This window comes from Elephas maximus, chromosome 4 (assembly GCF_024166365.1).
Source record: "Elephas maximus indicus isolate mEleMax1 chromosome 4, mEleMax1 primary haplotype, whole genome shotgun sequence".
NCBI classification, from domain to species: Eukaryota; Metazoa; Chordata; class Mammalia; order Proboscidea; family Elephantidae; genus Elephas; species Elephas maximus.
In genome coordinates, this window is record NC_064822.1 from 164537830 (window position 1) to 164553287 (window position 15458).

Consider the following 15458-nt stretch of genomic DNA (forward strand, 5'->3'; position numbering starts at 1 on the left):
TTATAGTACCAGTTTGACTACGCACTGGAGAAGGAGGAATAATCACACTTTATAGAGTATTACCGGATGCTGGCTCTGAACTGATACTAATTCCTAGAGACCCAACATGCCACTGTAGGCCACTGAAGAAGGAAATTTATATGAAGGTTAGGTGACCAATGGAGTTTTTGCTGACGTCTGAATCACTGTGGGCCCAGTAGGTCCCTGTCTTAGGCAAAACCAGTGAAGTGTATAAATACATATATATGGAGAGATTTATATCAAGGAAACAGCTCACACAATTGTACAGGCTGAAATGTCCCAAGTCCATGGATCAGGATAGAGGTGTCTCCTGATTCACAAAGGCACAGGGGCTGGCGAACCAAGATCGGCAGGTTGGAGAAGAGGACTCTTGCTCACATGCTGTGAAGATCGATGAATCCCAAGATTGGCAGATAAGCTGCTAGCTTAGGTCTCAAGACAGACAAACAAGAGGCAGCTATAGAATTCAGAGAGGGGAAAATCTACATCGTCCACTTATATTAGGATGCAGGCTACATGGCCATGGAAACTCTCTTTCAGCTGACTGGCTACTCACAGCAGATTCCATCATGATGGGTGATCACATATAAATACTGAGAATCATGGCCCAGCAAAGTTGACACATAATCTTACCCACCACAGTCCCCAAACTCACCCTATGGTATTTCCCCACTGCTGGAATGCATAGACACAGTCTGCTTTCAGCTGGTAGAGCACCATACTCTTCCCTGTCCTACCTCAGAGCTATGTCAACTCTAATCCAGTACTACAGTCTTCAAGGACCTTGATCACTTGTATATGGTGAAATTTCTAGGGTCCATTAGTCTAGGGTATATCAATTTATCCCTTTCCAGGTAAAGGCCACGTTGCTATATGTGGTCCCTCCTAGTACTAACAAAAGGAGTCTCTGAGTTGTACAGTTAAGTCCTTGACTACTTGCCAGAAGGTTGGTGGTTTGAACCCCCCCCGAAGCATCTCAGATGACTGGCCTGGCAATCTGCTTCCAAAAAAAAAAAAAAAGGTCACAGCAATTCGATGGCAACTAACAATAACTAATGGCAGAGAAACACAATGCTTATTTGATATGAATAAATGTTTGCATATATTAATCAATATTTTTCTTTTCTTCCCTTATTCCCCTTCTGTTATCATCTAACTTAAAATGTATTAATTGTATTTAATCTCATATCTTGGAAATTATATTATAGGCTGTAAAGAGGAGGGAATGTGACTTAGCTACAAGAGGCGTAAACATCATCCAAAGATGGATAAAAAGACCTTGTATTCTCTTTCAGGGAGTTAGCACATCTTCAGTACAGGAATAGCTGCATCATGTTAGGTGGAAGCATGATTTTGCCATTTTAACCTTTATTTGGAAGTTAAATGTGATTAAAGGAAGTGTGCATGGATGCCACATAGACCATACGTGGACCGTGTCAATTTAGCTAAGCTGGAACTATATTTTCCAGAATTCCTTTCCCAGTAGGGTTCTGGCTTAGGGTTAGTTACAAGGGCAATTTGTGCAATACTGGAATGTAGAAGTGAAGCAGCCGTTACAATCTGAAGGTCGGAGTAGGATACCAGGCGCCGTTGCAGCTCATACACATTGTCACTAATCTGTTGGCTCACCTTGTTGACATGGGGTGGGAGCTGGGCCTGCGGTTTCTTCAGTTACCACTGGATTTCCTTCATCATGTTCTGGGTGTTGGGCCTAGTATAGTGAAGGGAACCAGTTGCTTCAGCAGAAAAACCGGGAGCAAACTGCGACAGTGGTTATCTGGTACTGGAGAGAGGGTTGTAAGAGAATTCACTAAAGTCACATATTTTTATGTAATACTTAATTTTTTCATGAGGAGAGATTTTTTTTTTTTTTTTCAAATCAGAAAAACATCTTAAAGCTGAATTAACAAAAACAGAAAAAAACCTTCGATGCCTCAAACTCCTCAACCTTGTATGTGAGGCTCTAGGCAATCAGGGCTTAGTGCACTTTTTCAATGTTATTAGCCATCACTTCCTTTCCTACACCCTCCATTCCTGAATTCTTCCTTTGACTTTTGCTGTTCTTCTTCCTCCACAAGCTAGCCCTCATGACATATACATTTACTAAATGTCCAAATCCTACCTGTGTGTTACAGCCCAGTTCAGGTTGCCGCCACCTCCAGGGTTATGTGACTGAGGTCCCACACCTATTTAGTAACGCAGCCAGGTTAAAAATCAGTCTGCCGCACTCAAGGAAATGAGTTCTTTCAAGGTTCATCTAAGAACCTTATTAATAAGTAAATAAAAGTATGATTTGTGTCTCTTTAAATCTATTGTCTTCTTCATTCTTATAACTTTTTACTGTATCCTTGCTCAAGGGCCCTTTGCCTACATGCACATCTGGCTGTAACATTTTAAGTGGTCTGTTCCATTCTTAAATCAGGTGGCAGAGTTTTAATAACTTGCCTCAATAATAGCTAATTTTTTACAGACCATCATTTTTGACTTTTAGACATTATCTCATTGAATCCTCACTAACTCTGCAAGATAAGTGTTGCCCTCATCCAGGACCAGCTACATAATTTGCAGGGCCCAGTGCAAAATGAAAAATGTGGGGCTCCTGGTTTATAAGTTATTAATAATTTCAAAGCAGTGACAGCACAGCATTAAACCAAGTGTGGGACCCTGTGTGACTATATAGGTAGCAAGCCCATGAGGCCAGCCCTGGCCCCATCTTGCATTTAAGAAACAGATTCATGGAGATCAAGAAAATTCCCAAGTTTACTTTACCTACCAAAAAGCTGGGAAAATGTAAGAGCCAGAAACGTAACAGACGTTTAAGTTCCTCCCAGCTAAACCAGGCCCCTCCCAGATCAACTGAGTCCAGTAAAGATTTTTTAAATTTATTAAACACATACAGTCTGCTGCCGTCATTTCAGGCTAGCTCCTTACCTGTACCCCCAAGTGTTAAAAAGCTTTTATGAACGACAATTAAATGTGTTATAGACTATTGTGATAGAACGGCAGACTGTCTCCCTATTTTAAGAGTACTTGTACATTTCCTTTTAAAATATTCTCCCGTAGTCTGATGGAAAACGCAGGCATGTCTATTTTTAATGTGAATGGATGGTTGGTTACCCGTCGCCTTCGAGTGGATTCCTACTCATGGCGACCCTATTCGACAGAGTTGAACTGCCCCATTGAGTTTCCAAGGAGCGCCTGGTGGACTTCAACTGCCGACCTTTTGGTTAGCAGTAGTAGCTCTTAACCGTTACACCACCAGAGTTTCCGAATGGAACCTACTTTACAAAAAAACAAAAGCAAACAAACAAAAAAACTCTGTTAGAATTTGTGACACAAAATTCTGCAGTGGGGTTCTCTAACCACAACAACTACATAATAATATATCAATCATTAGTCTCTTCTCTTCTTTTTTTTAAGTGACTACCGTATACTAAAAAAATAGAACGCACTTAAATGAAAATAACGTAAATCTCGGAGTCAAGGAGAGACGCCTGAAGGTGAACCGACAACGAGCACGAGTCACGAGCATGAGCCCCATATCTCAAAGACCCAGCCCGCAATGCGCGCCTGCGCAGAACGAATTCTCCGGCGCAGAAGCCGGGCCGGAAGGGCTGTAGAGGGCGGGGGCGGAGAAAAGGTTCCTAGGAGAACGCGATGACGAAACGGTCTCGGCGCTCCTCTCCGCCAATGGGCACCGAGTGCCTGTAGTGGACGCCCTGCGTGCGTCACGCTGACGGCGCGCGAAGGGCACAGATCTAAGGGCTGGGAGGACGTTCGGCCTCTGTGAGCTGCAGCTTTTCGGGGCGTGCGGACTGGTGTTCGCCATCTTAGGGAGTAAGTGTGAGCCGGCTTTTCCACTGCAGCTGCGGGGAGCGGAGCGCATACCCCTGTGGGACTACTGTCTTGGCTATAGGCCCACTCGGGTGCGGCGTAAGTTGGGGAGGTGCCGTGACCTCCTCAAGGGCGCGAAGGGGGGAGGAGAAGGCCTCGATCGGGGTCCCAGGGCGCCGGTGACATTGTCCGGCTTGACCGACCCCCTCTTTTTCCTCCGACCGCCGCTCCTTTTTCCCCTAGAAAGATGTTCTCGTCCGTGGCCCACCTGGCACGGGCTAACCCCTTCAACGCGCCGCACTTGCAGCTGGTGCACGATGGCCTCTCGGACCCACGCAGCAGCCCCGCCGGGCCCCCAGGCCCACCCCGCCGCTCCCGCAACCTGGCAGCTGCCGCTGTGGAAGGTGAGATCAGAGTCTGCTCTAATACAGTCTCTTTTCCTACTCGCGGCCCGCTGTGCTTTCGAGGCCTGGGCCTGACCTGGAGGATAGGGAGGGACGCGCCTGTTCGCTGAACCGCAGGAAGTCGCTCAGGTGCCTGTCCTGGGGTGTCTTCCTTTTACCTTCTAGGCTGGTTGTCCGATCCTTGGCCTTCCCTCAAGGGCGTGGAAGGGCCTAGGCCCAGCGTCAACCGTGACCTCCACGCCCTCGAGGTAAAGTCAAGGTAGAGAGGCGTATTGAGTAGTCTCCTTAACCGGTGGTCACCTGTAGCTTATCTGTTCCTTAATTTGGTGCTAATTGTTTTTTTTTAAAATATTGCCTTTCCTTACCTTAAGTATTCCCAAGTAATTCTTAAGTGTGCTATTAGTTGACACAAGAGATACTTGGGTAGCTTTAAGTTTTCATTGCTGTTGGTGGAAGAGGCGACTTGAAGCCTCAGGTAGGCTACAGAAAGGAGATCATTATTGGTAGGCATTCCTTTGGCCTTCGGGATTCCGGGGGTTGAGCCCAGCTTTAACCTAATTGTGTGTGTTTTTAAGTCCCAGTGGAGAGAGTATGTACAGAAAAATGTGAAAGCCGAATTGTAGGAGTCATGAGACTGGTATCTACATTGTGCCTGTAAAACCTAAAGGCTTTTTAAAAAAAATCATGCATGTGTTTCTGTTCTGCTTTTAGTGTGAGTAGCAAATCCTTACACCATCATTCCACCCTTCAGTTAAAAAAGTTAAAGCTAACATCATTTGTGAGATTATTTGATGTATTTATTTGACTACAGAAATCTATGTATACAGATAGTTCTCCTACTTAACCTTGTATTCGAGTTGTGACAATATGTACTTACCCACCATCTTTTTTTTTTTGTACAGCTTATCATTAGCAAATGTCCTACTTACAAGTTGAAATATATCTGTAAATCTTTAAGTAATGTTTCCAACTGCTAAAGACAAAGATTGGATTTATAAAGGTACTGATAAAAGGCAATAATAATGAAAACTAAAAATATTTTTTAAAATGAGGTATCTGACTTAATCTCAAGAGATTACCTAAACAGAATGGAAACCCCTCAGAAGTCGGGGGACTACCAGTACCTAGTTTAATGCTACAGAAATCTATAAGTGGGGATAGTATTGATTGGTGGCGGGGTAAACTTTGAAGTTGTTTGTAACCTTTTACATGTTAGGGTGCTCTTTCTTAGTTTGATTTGTGCACTGAAGTGTGTTCTTACCAAAAAAACCAAAACACCAAACCCGGGGCCATTGAGTCGATTCTGACTCATAGTGACCCTATAGGAACAGAACAGAACTGCCCTGTAGAGTTTCCAAGGAGCGCCTGATGGATTCGAACTGCTGACCTTTTGGTTAGCAGCCGTAGCGCTTAACCGCTACGCCACCAGGGTTTCCCGTGTTCTTATCAGTGGTTGATATTTTGAAGTTTGGTTTTAATTTTACTGTAAATGACATTAATGTAGAAATTTTTTTTTTCTTGAACCAATGTTTAGTAAATAACAGGTAGCTAGTATCAAGATACAGGTACCTCTCACAGTCTTTAAATAATTGTTTTGATTTTGTTGGAGTATTTCTTGTTATTTCCACTAGATTAACTGTAAAAGGAGGCCAAGGCTGCTCAGCTGTGATAGTACTATTTCACAGGGAAACTTTTCTTAGTCCCATATCGTGGCCTGAGTCATCTTAAAGAAAAACTTACTTGATTTTTTTTTTTTTTTCTTTCAATCAAACAGAGCAGTATAGCTGTGATTATGCATCTGGCAGATTCTTTATCCTTTGTGGACTTGGAGGAATTATTAGCTGTGGCACAACACATACAGCACTGGTTCCTCTAGATCTGGTTAAATGCAGAATGCAGGTTTGTTTTGCATGTTGGACTAAAGCAAATTTTTGAAGCATGGCTGGTAAGGCGTAAGATGTAGTCATCTACTAACAAGCTGTGTGGAAGCCTAACTGTCCAGGAGGTAAGTTGATGACCAGTAACATGAGTTTTACATTAAAACGCATGGTGTGTCTTGTCTTTACTGCAGAGTACAGTTGTGAATATGGCTCCATGAAGTTTTATGCACTGTGTGGCTTTGGTGGGGTCTTAAGTTGTGGTCTGACACACACTGCTGTCGTTCCTCTGGATTTAGTGAAATGCCGTATGCAGGTTTGTATTGAGATGACACCATTAAAATTTTATTATCTTTCATATGTGACCTGATTCCAAGTAATCTTAAAGGGCTTTAAAAAAATAAGAATTTGAAGACAAAACAATTGCTTGGAACTTCAGAAAGAGCAAACTCGAATTTCTTGAACTTGCGACATGTGGGTAGATTGTTTTCTCTCAGGCTTTGGCTATAAACGGTTCCTTGAGTGGCTCACTTCTGGCCAGAATTCATCTTCAATGTTTATCTGGTTCTTTATGCCTGAAACAGTCAGGGTGGGTAATTAATTAGTCTTTGTGGATTTATGTGAAGTAACTTCATGTCTCTTATGTATTGATAAGACGAAGGCAGAGAGCACTATGTAAGTATTTGAAAAAATACTCTTGATATCTTAGTATGAAAATTTTGTGGGCAGAGCCTGTTATGTTTATTTATATAACAGTTTTTTACAACATGAGTATCTTTAATTAGGATTATTGAAACAAAAATAATCAAACATCAAAAATTTATTTGTCCCAAACAGGATTAGAAGTCCACTTACCTAAAAGAGAAAGGAAGGTGAAATATTAGGAGGGAGAGGAAGGTGATGTATACCAGCCCTTTTAGAACTGGCAGAAATAGTGACATAAGATTTTGTTTTTCTTCCATTAGTTAATAGAATGGATATAAAATACACTTTGTCTAAAATTTCTTAACGTATTACGCATGTCTTTTGAAGTGAATTTTAGTCAAAAGGCAGATTCTCATTGTGTTGATGTATCTTTTTTTACCTTATATTTAGTTTGACTGTTTTAAATTCAGAAAATTTTATAGTGTAATCTGCTTAATGGACTAGCATGTATCAGGAATATAGACTTGATCTATTATTTAGGCAGTAGCTTTAAGATTAATTTTTTTAAGTGGTAGAAAAAAATGGGTGATGGGAAATTTCTTAAGAATCGGTTTTAGTATGTGTATTTGTAGGAATTTTGCCCTTTTAAGTATCTCTGGAGCCCTAGTGGCAAAGATTAAAGCCTTGGAAACCTTACGGGGCAGTTCTACCATGTCCTATAGGGTTGCTGTGAGTCTGAATCAACTCGACAGCAGTGGGTATAGTTTTTAAGTATCTCTCCGAGACATAAGTATGACTCATAGCTAGACTTTAATGTACAAGGAGTTATCTTTTACAGAGATAATTATAGACATTAAGCTGATATCATTCAGTAAACTTGTATTTATTTACCTTTTGTAGTTACTGGTTTATTTTAGAACCAAAAGGAAAAATTATAGTCGATAACTAGCAAATTAAATGTTTATGAGAAGTAATAGCTTTCTGATACATTAAACTTTTTTTTTCTTTTTTTAAATAAAGGTGGATCCCCAGAAGTACAAAGGCATATTTAATGGATTCTCAGTTACACTTAAAGAGGATGGTTTTCGTGGTTTGGCTAAAGGATGGGCTCCAACTTTCATTGGCTACTCTCTGCAGGGGCTTTGCAAGTTTGGGTTTTATGAAGTCTTCAAAGTATTGTATAGTAACGTGCTTGGAGAGGTGCGTAATTTAATTTGAAATTGAAAGTCCTAAGCATTAAATTTTCAGTACCATAAAAGATTTTTGATTTTGTCTGGGCCACCTTGTTTTAAAACTGAGGAAATGGTCCCAGACAGGGTGAACAACATGCCTCAAATCGTGAGGCTTTTTTTAAAAAAATGATACAAGATTAGTCACATCATTGTTTAATTGTCTTCCTTAATCATCAAGATAAATGTTTCTAAAATTTAACACCCTCTTTCCTCTGCAAGGAAGCTCCCCCAAAATGGATGGTCAGAAGTGCATACTGGAAGGACACACACACTTAAGAGAGTCAAAAGTGGCAGCCTCAGAGACCACATAGAACGTGTCACAATGCATTTTGCAATAATAGTTAGCAGAATGCCCGAGCCTTTGCTGGTTCATTTTTGCCCAAATCATAGGTCTCATTTTTCTCCAGCAGCACATGCGATTTGTCTCTTTTGATGAATGTTTTGTCATTCATAGTTGCTCACCTCTCCTCAGAATTTCGGGCCATTTTCATAGCTAACTGGGGGCAACCTTGTCCTCATGAGGCTGTTTTCATCAGAGACAGCATGAAAAAATGTATTTCATTAAATTTCCGTGCTCTTTTTATTCTGCTTTCCAAATAAGTCAGATTTTAGGTCTTTTAAAGAGAAGGGCTCTGGCAGTCCTTCATGTAGTTCCAGTGCTAGGTATACTTGGAACCTAGATTAAAAACAAAACAAACTCACATTGTAGTATGTAAGAAATAGCGTATATTTAGTCTTGTGTGTTACCTTTGTGGACTGTGTAGTAAATACTTTTAAAATTTGTCCGAAACTTGTTTTCTAGACCCGTCACTTAAAGTCAGATTGAAAACAGCCGATGTAAAAGCCATTCGCGTTCTTCCCCGTGTTTTTCGTTTTAGGAGAATGCGTATCTTTGGCGCACATCTCTCTATCTGGCTGCCTCTGCCAGCGCTGAATTCTTTGCCGACATAGCCCTGGCTCCTATGGAAGCTACTAAGGTTCGAATTCAAACCCAACCAGGCTATGCCAACACTTTGAGAGATGCGGCCCCCAAAATGTATAAGGAAGAAGGCTTAAAAGCGTAAGTGAAACACTTGCCTGAATTTGTAGTATAAAAATAATCTTCCAGTGTTGAGGAACTTAATTTCTTGCAGTAGCATTAAGTTGCCAAACTTTTTTTAACTATTATGTTGTTCAATGTCTGTTTCCCCTTACGTAGGATGTAAGTTCCATAGGAGCAAGGATCTCTAATTTGTTCACTGATACATTTCAAGCTAAATTAAATTGATGCGGTCTCGTATATAGTATCTGTTTAGTAGGTGGTGTATATGTAAAACACATCCAGGACCTAACTTGAGCAGATAGATCTAGTGGTGGCTGTAACTTTTATTAGATACAGTCGGACAAGAAGATAAAATTTTCTTTTTTTTAATGTGTATATGAACCAGAAAACCTGTTGCCTTTGAGTGGATTCTGACTCATAGCGACCCTACAGGACAGGGTGGAACTGCCCCATAGGGTTTCCAAGGAGCGCCTGGTGGATTTGAACTGCTGACCTTTTGGTTAGCAGTTGTAGCTCTTAACCCTTATACCACTGGGTTTCCCTGTGTATATTATGTCCTCTTAAAAGTGAGTTCATTGCTTGGCCCTCAAATAAGCATTTTCTTTACACCAAAGAACCATTTGACAGTCTACAAATGACTTGATATTTGCAACCTGTACTTAACAGTGTTTGACCTAAACATTTACTGTTAACTTTTTGGATGGCTTGTAAGAATTCATTTGATGTATGTGATAAGAATTTGCATGAATCAAGCCGCAACATGCTTCCTTAGATCCACCTTTGTGGATGCCAATCTCGAACTGAGTTCTACTTGTAACTTCTTGTTTCTCGTAGTTCCAGTCAGAGAAACATCCAGCAACTTTTTTGGTTGTATAGTCAAAGGTGCTTGAGTCATTGGCATGTGAGATTAATATACCTGCATGTTAGTCGTAGGTTCTGATAGAAATGACCTGCAGTTATGCTGCCATTTTTTACTATCAGGACTTGACTGGTGTGCGGACAGTTCTGTTAATGTTGATGAAAATCTCTGCTAGATGAATATATGCAACTGTGTAAAATGAAATCTCCTGATTTTCTAGATTCTACAAGGGGGTTGCTCCTCTCTGGATGAGACAGATCCCATACACCATGATGAAATTCGCCTGCTTTGAACGTACTGTTGAAGCATTGTATAAATTTGTGGTTCCCAAGCCCCGAAGTGAATGTTCAAAGCCAGAACAGCTTGTTGTAACATTTGTGGCAGGTTATATAGGTATGTATTATTTAGAACACAATTATCTGTGAAATTAAGGACAAATAATCATTTGTATTATTGGCCTCTTTCATGTGAGGGGGGAAATATTTCAATGACAAAAATGTTTTTTAATCTCATAACATTTCATATGCCCTTCAGGATTCATAAATACTTCCCAAAGTATTAGTTCCTAAAAGGATTATTTCATAGTTTCCATGTCATGATTAGTCTTGGGAATGTATTAATCTCCACAACCACCAGATCTTTCTCCCAGTTTCTTTCCTGAATTCGGAAATTCTCTGCTGCACCATCTGTTTTTTTTTTTTTTTTAAGTTTTTCAAGAACAGTCTTAAGAGGAAGTGGCAACTAAAATCTGAATATAAAAACTTTTAAAGTATCTTCCTTTTAACTCAGGGTAGACTGCTTTATAGCCTTACTGGTCTCACTCGAAATGTGGTTTTTTTTTTTTTAAGAACCAAAAGAAAATTTTATTATGTGAAATCATGAAAAAGGTTGACGACTATCATGTGAATTGGATAATGTGTGTCTTTGTGTTTTAACTGACTCTGTATTGCATTGTTTATCTTGATATTTTTCAGCCGGAGTTTTTTGTGCAATTGTTTCTCACCCTGCTGATTCTGTGGTATCAGTGTTGAATAAAGAGAAAGGTAGCAGTGCTTCTCAGGTCCTCAAGAGACTTGGATTTAAAGGTAGGATTTATTTTTTTCCTTTAAGGAGCAACACTTTTGGGTATATTGGAGTTTTTCATTCTTATTTCATACTTTAACCAGGTGTGTGGAAGGGACTCTTTGCCCGTATCATCATGATTGGCACTCTGACTGCACTACAGTGGTTCATCTATGACTCCGTGAAGGTCTACTTCAGACTTCCTCGTCCACCTCCCCCTGAGATGCCAGAGTCTCTGAAGAAGAAGCTCGGGTTAACTCAGTAGATAGATCAGAGCAAATGTGGACTGAATCTGCTTGCTGATTCGTGTTGAGGAAAGTCAAAAGAAACTTTTATATATTTGACAGTGTAGGAAATTGTCTGTTCCTGATACAATTACTGGTAGTACCCTTGCCTAAGGCAAGAGTTTCAGATTTACTGTTGAAATAAACCCAGCTATTGATGATTTGTTTGTGAGTTGATAATTATTTGAAAAACTAGTTTTTAGATTTAGATTTTCTTCTCACATAGTTAGAAAGAGTTAAGTAAATTAAAATCTCAAAGAAGAAATGCAAACTAGCCACTGTTGGTTGAACTTTCCGATCCCGTTTTATAAATTACCGTGCTTCAGATTTTGTCACTTGAGAGTTCTGTATTTCTAGGAAGTATGCCCTAAGTTTTAAAACACTTGATTTTAATTGTAGTTAAATTTAAATATGGATACTCATTTGCACTTATATTTTGACAAGTAATTGCAGTGTATAATCTGATTTTTTGCAGCATATGCTTTTTTTTTTGATTAATCTTAAATGAGTTTACTAATCCTTATTTGTAAAGGCAACCTATTTATAAAGGCTGATTATTAAAATGATGGTTCTTAAAGAGACCAAAACAATCAATAGCTAGAAAACATTTCAGGTAACCTAATTCTCTTGAGACAAATCTGAGTTCCTTTATTATGGAAAATTTACTGTAAACTTTATTTTCAGTTTAATTTTTAAGAATATGTACCTGCTTGATAACTCAGTGATCACCACTGGGGAAGCAACACTTCTGTTATATTCAGGCATCTGAGATTTAGTTGTAGGGTTAAGCCCAAACCGATGTTTTAAGAGCTCCTGGAAAGTATTTAGGTTTTCCGTATTTTTTGTTAACTAAACAAGCCTAATCTACAATATAGTTGTTTTCCAAGTTTGATTACGTTTTGAGGCGTTTGAGTATAGTATCTGGGTAGGGTTGACAGTTCCTACATAAAGTATACCACACGGGGCCCCAGGAAAAAACCTTGAAGGTAACCCAGGCAAGAAATATTCTCATAGCAAACCCTTATTACGTTGCTTGTTATGGAGTAGGTTTTCACTTATGGCGGCTCCATGTGTGCAGAGTAGAACTGCTTCATAGGATTTTCAAAGCTGTGACCTTTTGGAAGCAGATTGCTAAGCCTGTTTTTGGAGGCCCCTTGGCAGGGGTGGTTTGAACTGCCAACCTTTCAGCTAGCAGTCAAGTGCTTTAACCGTTTGTACCACCCACAGACTCCTAAGTGAGTGAAATATAAAAGCCAGATGCATCTAGTTGCATGTTAACATCAAATCGTCACTGCTTTGTCTTGTTTAATTGTTCTGGCCTTACTTTTCCTGTGCTGTAAGGAGAAAGGAAGGTTGTGGGTACAAATAATAGGCCAAAATGTTAAAGGTAGAGTGGCAGTTTTCTGAGCCCAGGCAAGTGGTGGCTGTGGTAATTAGCATCACCAGTGTGGATTAGTTATTGCTGTATAACAAGTCATCTAAAACTTACTGGCTTAATACAGTATCTTAATGTTATGCTTTCTGTGGGTCAGGAGTTCAGGAGTACACCTCCTGGATGCTTCTGGCTCATTCTCATGAATTTGCAGTCAAATAATAGCTTTGGGGTCATCTTAAAGGCTTTTTTGCTCATTTAGGCTCTAGGGGAAGGTCCTTGTCTGTTTGCAGCTTCTATTCCTAGGTTGCTTGGTGATCATGTGGCGTGTATCTTAGTTTGTGTTTGCTTGTTTAATTTGCTGTTTTTATATCAGACTGATTTAAGAAACAGCCTACACTAATGCCTCACAAGACAAAACGCATTCCCAAATAAGATTATAACCACAGGTTTGAAGGGTTAGGATTTTTGACACATTTTTGAGGGACACAGTTCAATCCATAACACATTCTAAAAATTAAAAAGCTTATGAAGGAATAACTGACCTTTTCAAATGTGTACCTGTATTTCCTTTATATTTGACCTTGTTTGTTGTTGCTCGCCAATTATGGGTTGAATTACATTCCCCTAAAATATATGTTGAAGTCCTAACCCCCAGTACCTATGCTGGGACCTTGTTTGGAAACAGGTCTTTGAAGATACTAGGTGATCATACTGGAGTAGGGTAGATCCTAATCCAATAGAAGTGGTGTCCTTTTTAAAGAGGAAAAGAGACATACGGTGAAGATAGCGTGTGAGGATGGACAGAGAGATGGAGTTACGCTGCAGCTGCAATCCAAGGAACACCTGGAAGTACCGGAAGCTGGGAGAGGCACAAAAGGATCTTTCCTTCGAGCCTTTGGAGAGAGGATGGGTCTGCTGGCACAATAAGTTCTAGCCTCCAGCACTGAGACAATCAATTTGTCATTTTAAGCCACCAACTCTGGTAATTTGAGTACCTATTGACTCAACTGTGAGTCGGAATCAATGGCAACGGGCTTGGTTTTTTGGTTTTACTACTGTTAGAGCCATTGATTGTGCTAAGGTGATTATTTTCTGTCATCACTGTCTGAAAGTAGATAATTCTTAGCCTCATTTAACAGACAAATAAGCACAGAGCAATTAAAATATCCTGCCCAAGGTCACAGAGGTAGGAAGTGGCAGGGATAGAGAATAATCCCTCAAACTGCTCTTAGCTACTTGAGAGACTTTCTAGTTTCTACTTTAGAAACTTTAGGGACTGAGCAGTAATAAAAAAAAAATAGCTACTATTTACTCAGCACTGCTATGTGCTAGGTATTAGATACTTAACACAATTTCATTTAATCCTAATAAATCCACAGAAGAAAACCAAAAACCAAACCTGTTGCAGTTGAGCCAATTGTGACTCATGGTGACCTCAAGTGTTAGAAATACTCCATAGGATTTTTTTGGCTGTAATCCTTTATGAAGCAGGTAACCAGGCCTTTCTTCTATAGTGCTGCTGGGTGGGTTCAAACTGCCAACCTTTCAGTTAGTAGCCAGTCACAAACTGCCATCTAGGGACCTTAAAAGCTTGATAAGTTGAGTTTTTTTTCAATTTACAGGTAAGAAAATTAGATGCCTTAGATTAGATGCTTTGTGTCACTTCTAGAATTTAGGCAGCTACAGGACAAAGTAGAGGGGAATTCAGGACCAGCAGCCCTGGAGAGGGCCGTTATTGCCTGTTCCTACTAAGGGAATGTAACTGCCTGAATTCCTCGTGGTCTAAATGGCCATGTTGGTACATTCCTTGACTCTTTCTGCCCTCAGCTAATTGCTCCAGGGTTGGTTCAACTCCTGATTCAAGGGCAGACAACCCATAATCTATCTACCAGGCAATCTATGACTCACAACACTGCTTGAAAAGATGAGCTGGACTAAGCAGATTCCTCTCTTGAAAATTTGGAGTTGGGAAACTGGAGACCTAGCGGCTCAAAATTAGAAATAAAGTGAACATTACAATGTGGAAAGAGGCCAGAGAGAGTCTGGGCAATGGTCAGGATGGCCTTGGACAAGCTGATTTCATGAGGAAATAAAAATCACGTATAAACAGGGAGCATGTTGGCACAGAGAGAAGCAGCCCCAGCCCCAGAGGCCGTGTGGCCCGTGAGAGAGTGCTGCCTCTGTTGCCACAGATCTCCCAGTTCCAGATCCCGTGAGTACTTCTTACACTGCAGGTCTCTTCTTGGGATAGTCATGTTTATCGTAAACTCTTTTTCATGAGCTAATGTGAATGGATTACTGTTTCTTGCAGTCAGAATCCTACCTAAAACACCTAGCCGACTTGTAAGTTCTATATCAGAGAACACCAATTGCAGCACCAGAGCTTTGCACACAGTAAGCGCTCCATAAACATTTTTCAACAAATGAATGAAACAACTAAGGGTAAACCTATCTGCTACCTGTGTAGAGGCAAACTGCTACTGGTTGTGAATACAAGTAGGTGTGCTTGAACACAGACAAAGAGCAGCAATCAGTCCGTTGTAGTAACCGAGTGCCTGGATAATGTTACTTGTTAGGTGCTGTTGAATCGATTTTGACTCATAGCAACCCCATGTGACAGCTGCCCCCATAGGATTTTCTAGGCTATAATCTTCACCTGGTCTTTCTTCCGTGGAGCCGCTGAGTAGGTTCGAACCACCAACCTTTTGGTTACCAGCCGAGCGCTTAACTGTTGCACCACCGGGGTCCTCACCTGGATACTAGGCAGAGGTTAAATCTGTACTTTTGCCCTTCAAACTTGCTGGAGCTGGGAATCCTGGATGT

At 40.4% G+C, this 15458-nt stretch overlaps 1 protein-coding gene and 1 non-coding gene across 4 annotated transcripts; both read left to right on the top strand.

Annotated features, from left to right (window-relative positions):
* Positions 1-3750: 3750 nt before the first annotated feature.
* Positions 3751-11421, top strand: SLC25A3 (solute carrier family 25 member 3). 3 transcript variants are annotated; one of them, XM_049884136.1, is made up of 8 exons: positions 3751-3858; positions 4099-4259; positions 6331-6452; positions 7802-7981; positions 8892-9073; positions 10135-10307; positions 10889-10999; positions 11081-11421. In XM_049884136.1, exons 2-8 carry the CDS (start codon positions 4103-4105, stop codon positions 11239-11241), a joined length of 1086 nt encoding a protein of 361 aa, XP_049740093.1. In that variant the 5' UTR covers positions 3751-3858; positions 4099-4102; the 3' UTR covers positions 11242-11421. The 3 variants fall into 3 exon arrangements, with proteins under 3 accessions (XP_049740093.1, XP_049740095.1, XP_049740094.1); XM_049884138.1 differs by having other exon boundaries at positions 3767-3858; positions 4103-4259; XM_049884137.1 differs by lacking the exon at positions 3751-3858 and adding an exon at positions 3865-3954.
* Positions 9813-10059, top strand: LOC126076597 (small nucleolar RNA SNORA53). Its single transcript, XR_007517528.1, has one exon. It is a non-coding gene; the product is annotated as a small nucleolar RNA SNORA53 (small nucleolar RNA).
* Positions 11422-15458: the final 4037 nt, after the last annotated feature.

Coding starts and splice junctions, on each gene's coding strand:
- SLC25A3 (XM_049884136.1), top strand. CDS start 4,103: ATGTTCTCGTCCGTGGCCCACCTGGCACGGGCTAACCCCTTCAACGCG. Junction 4,260..6,330: donor GGCAGCTGCCGCTGTGGAAG/GTGAGATCAGAG, acceptor TCTTTACTGCAG/AGTACAGTTGTGAATATGGC. Junction 6,453..7,801: donor TAGTGAAATGCCGTATGCAG/GTTTGTATTGAG, acceptor TTTTAAATAAAG/GTGGATCCCCAGAAGTACAA.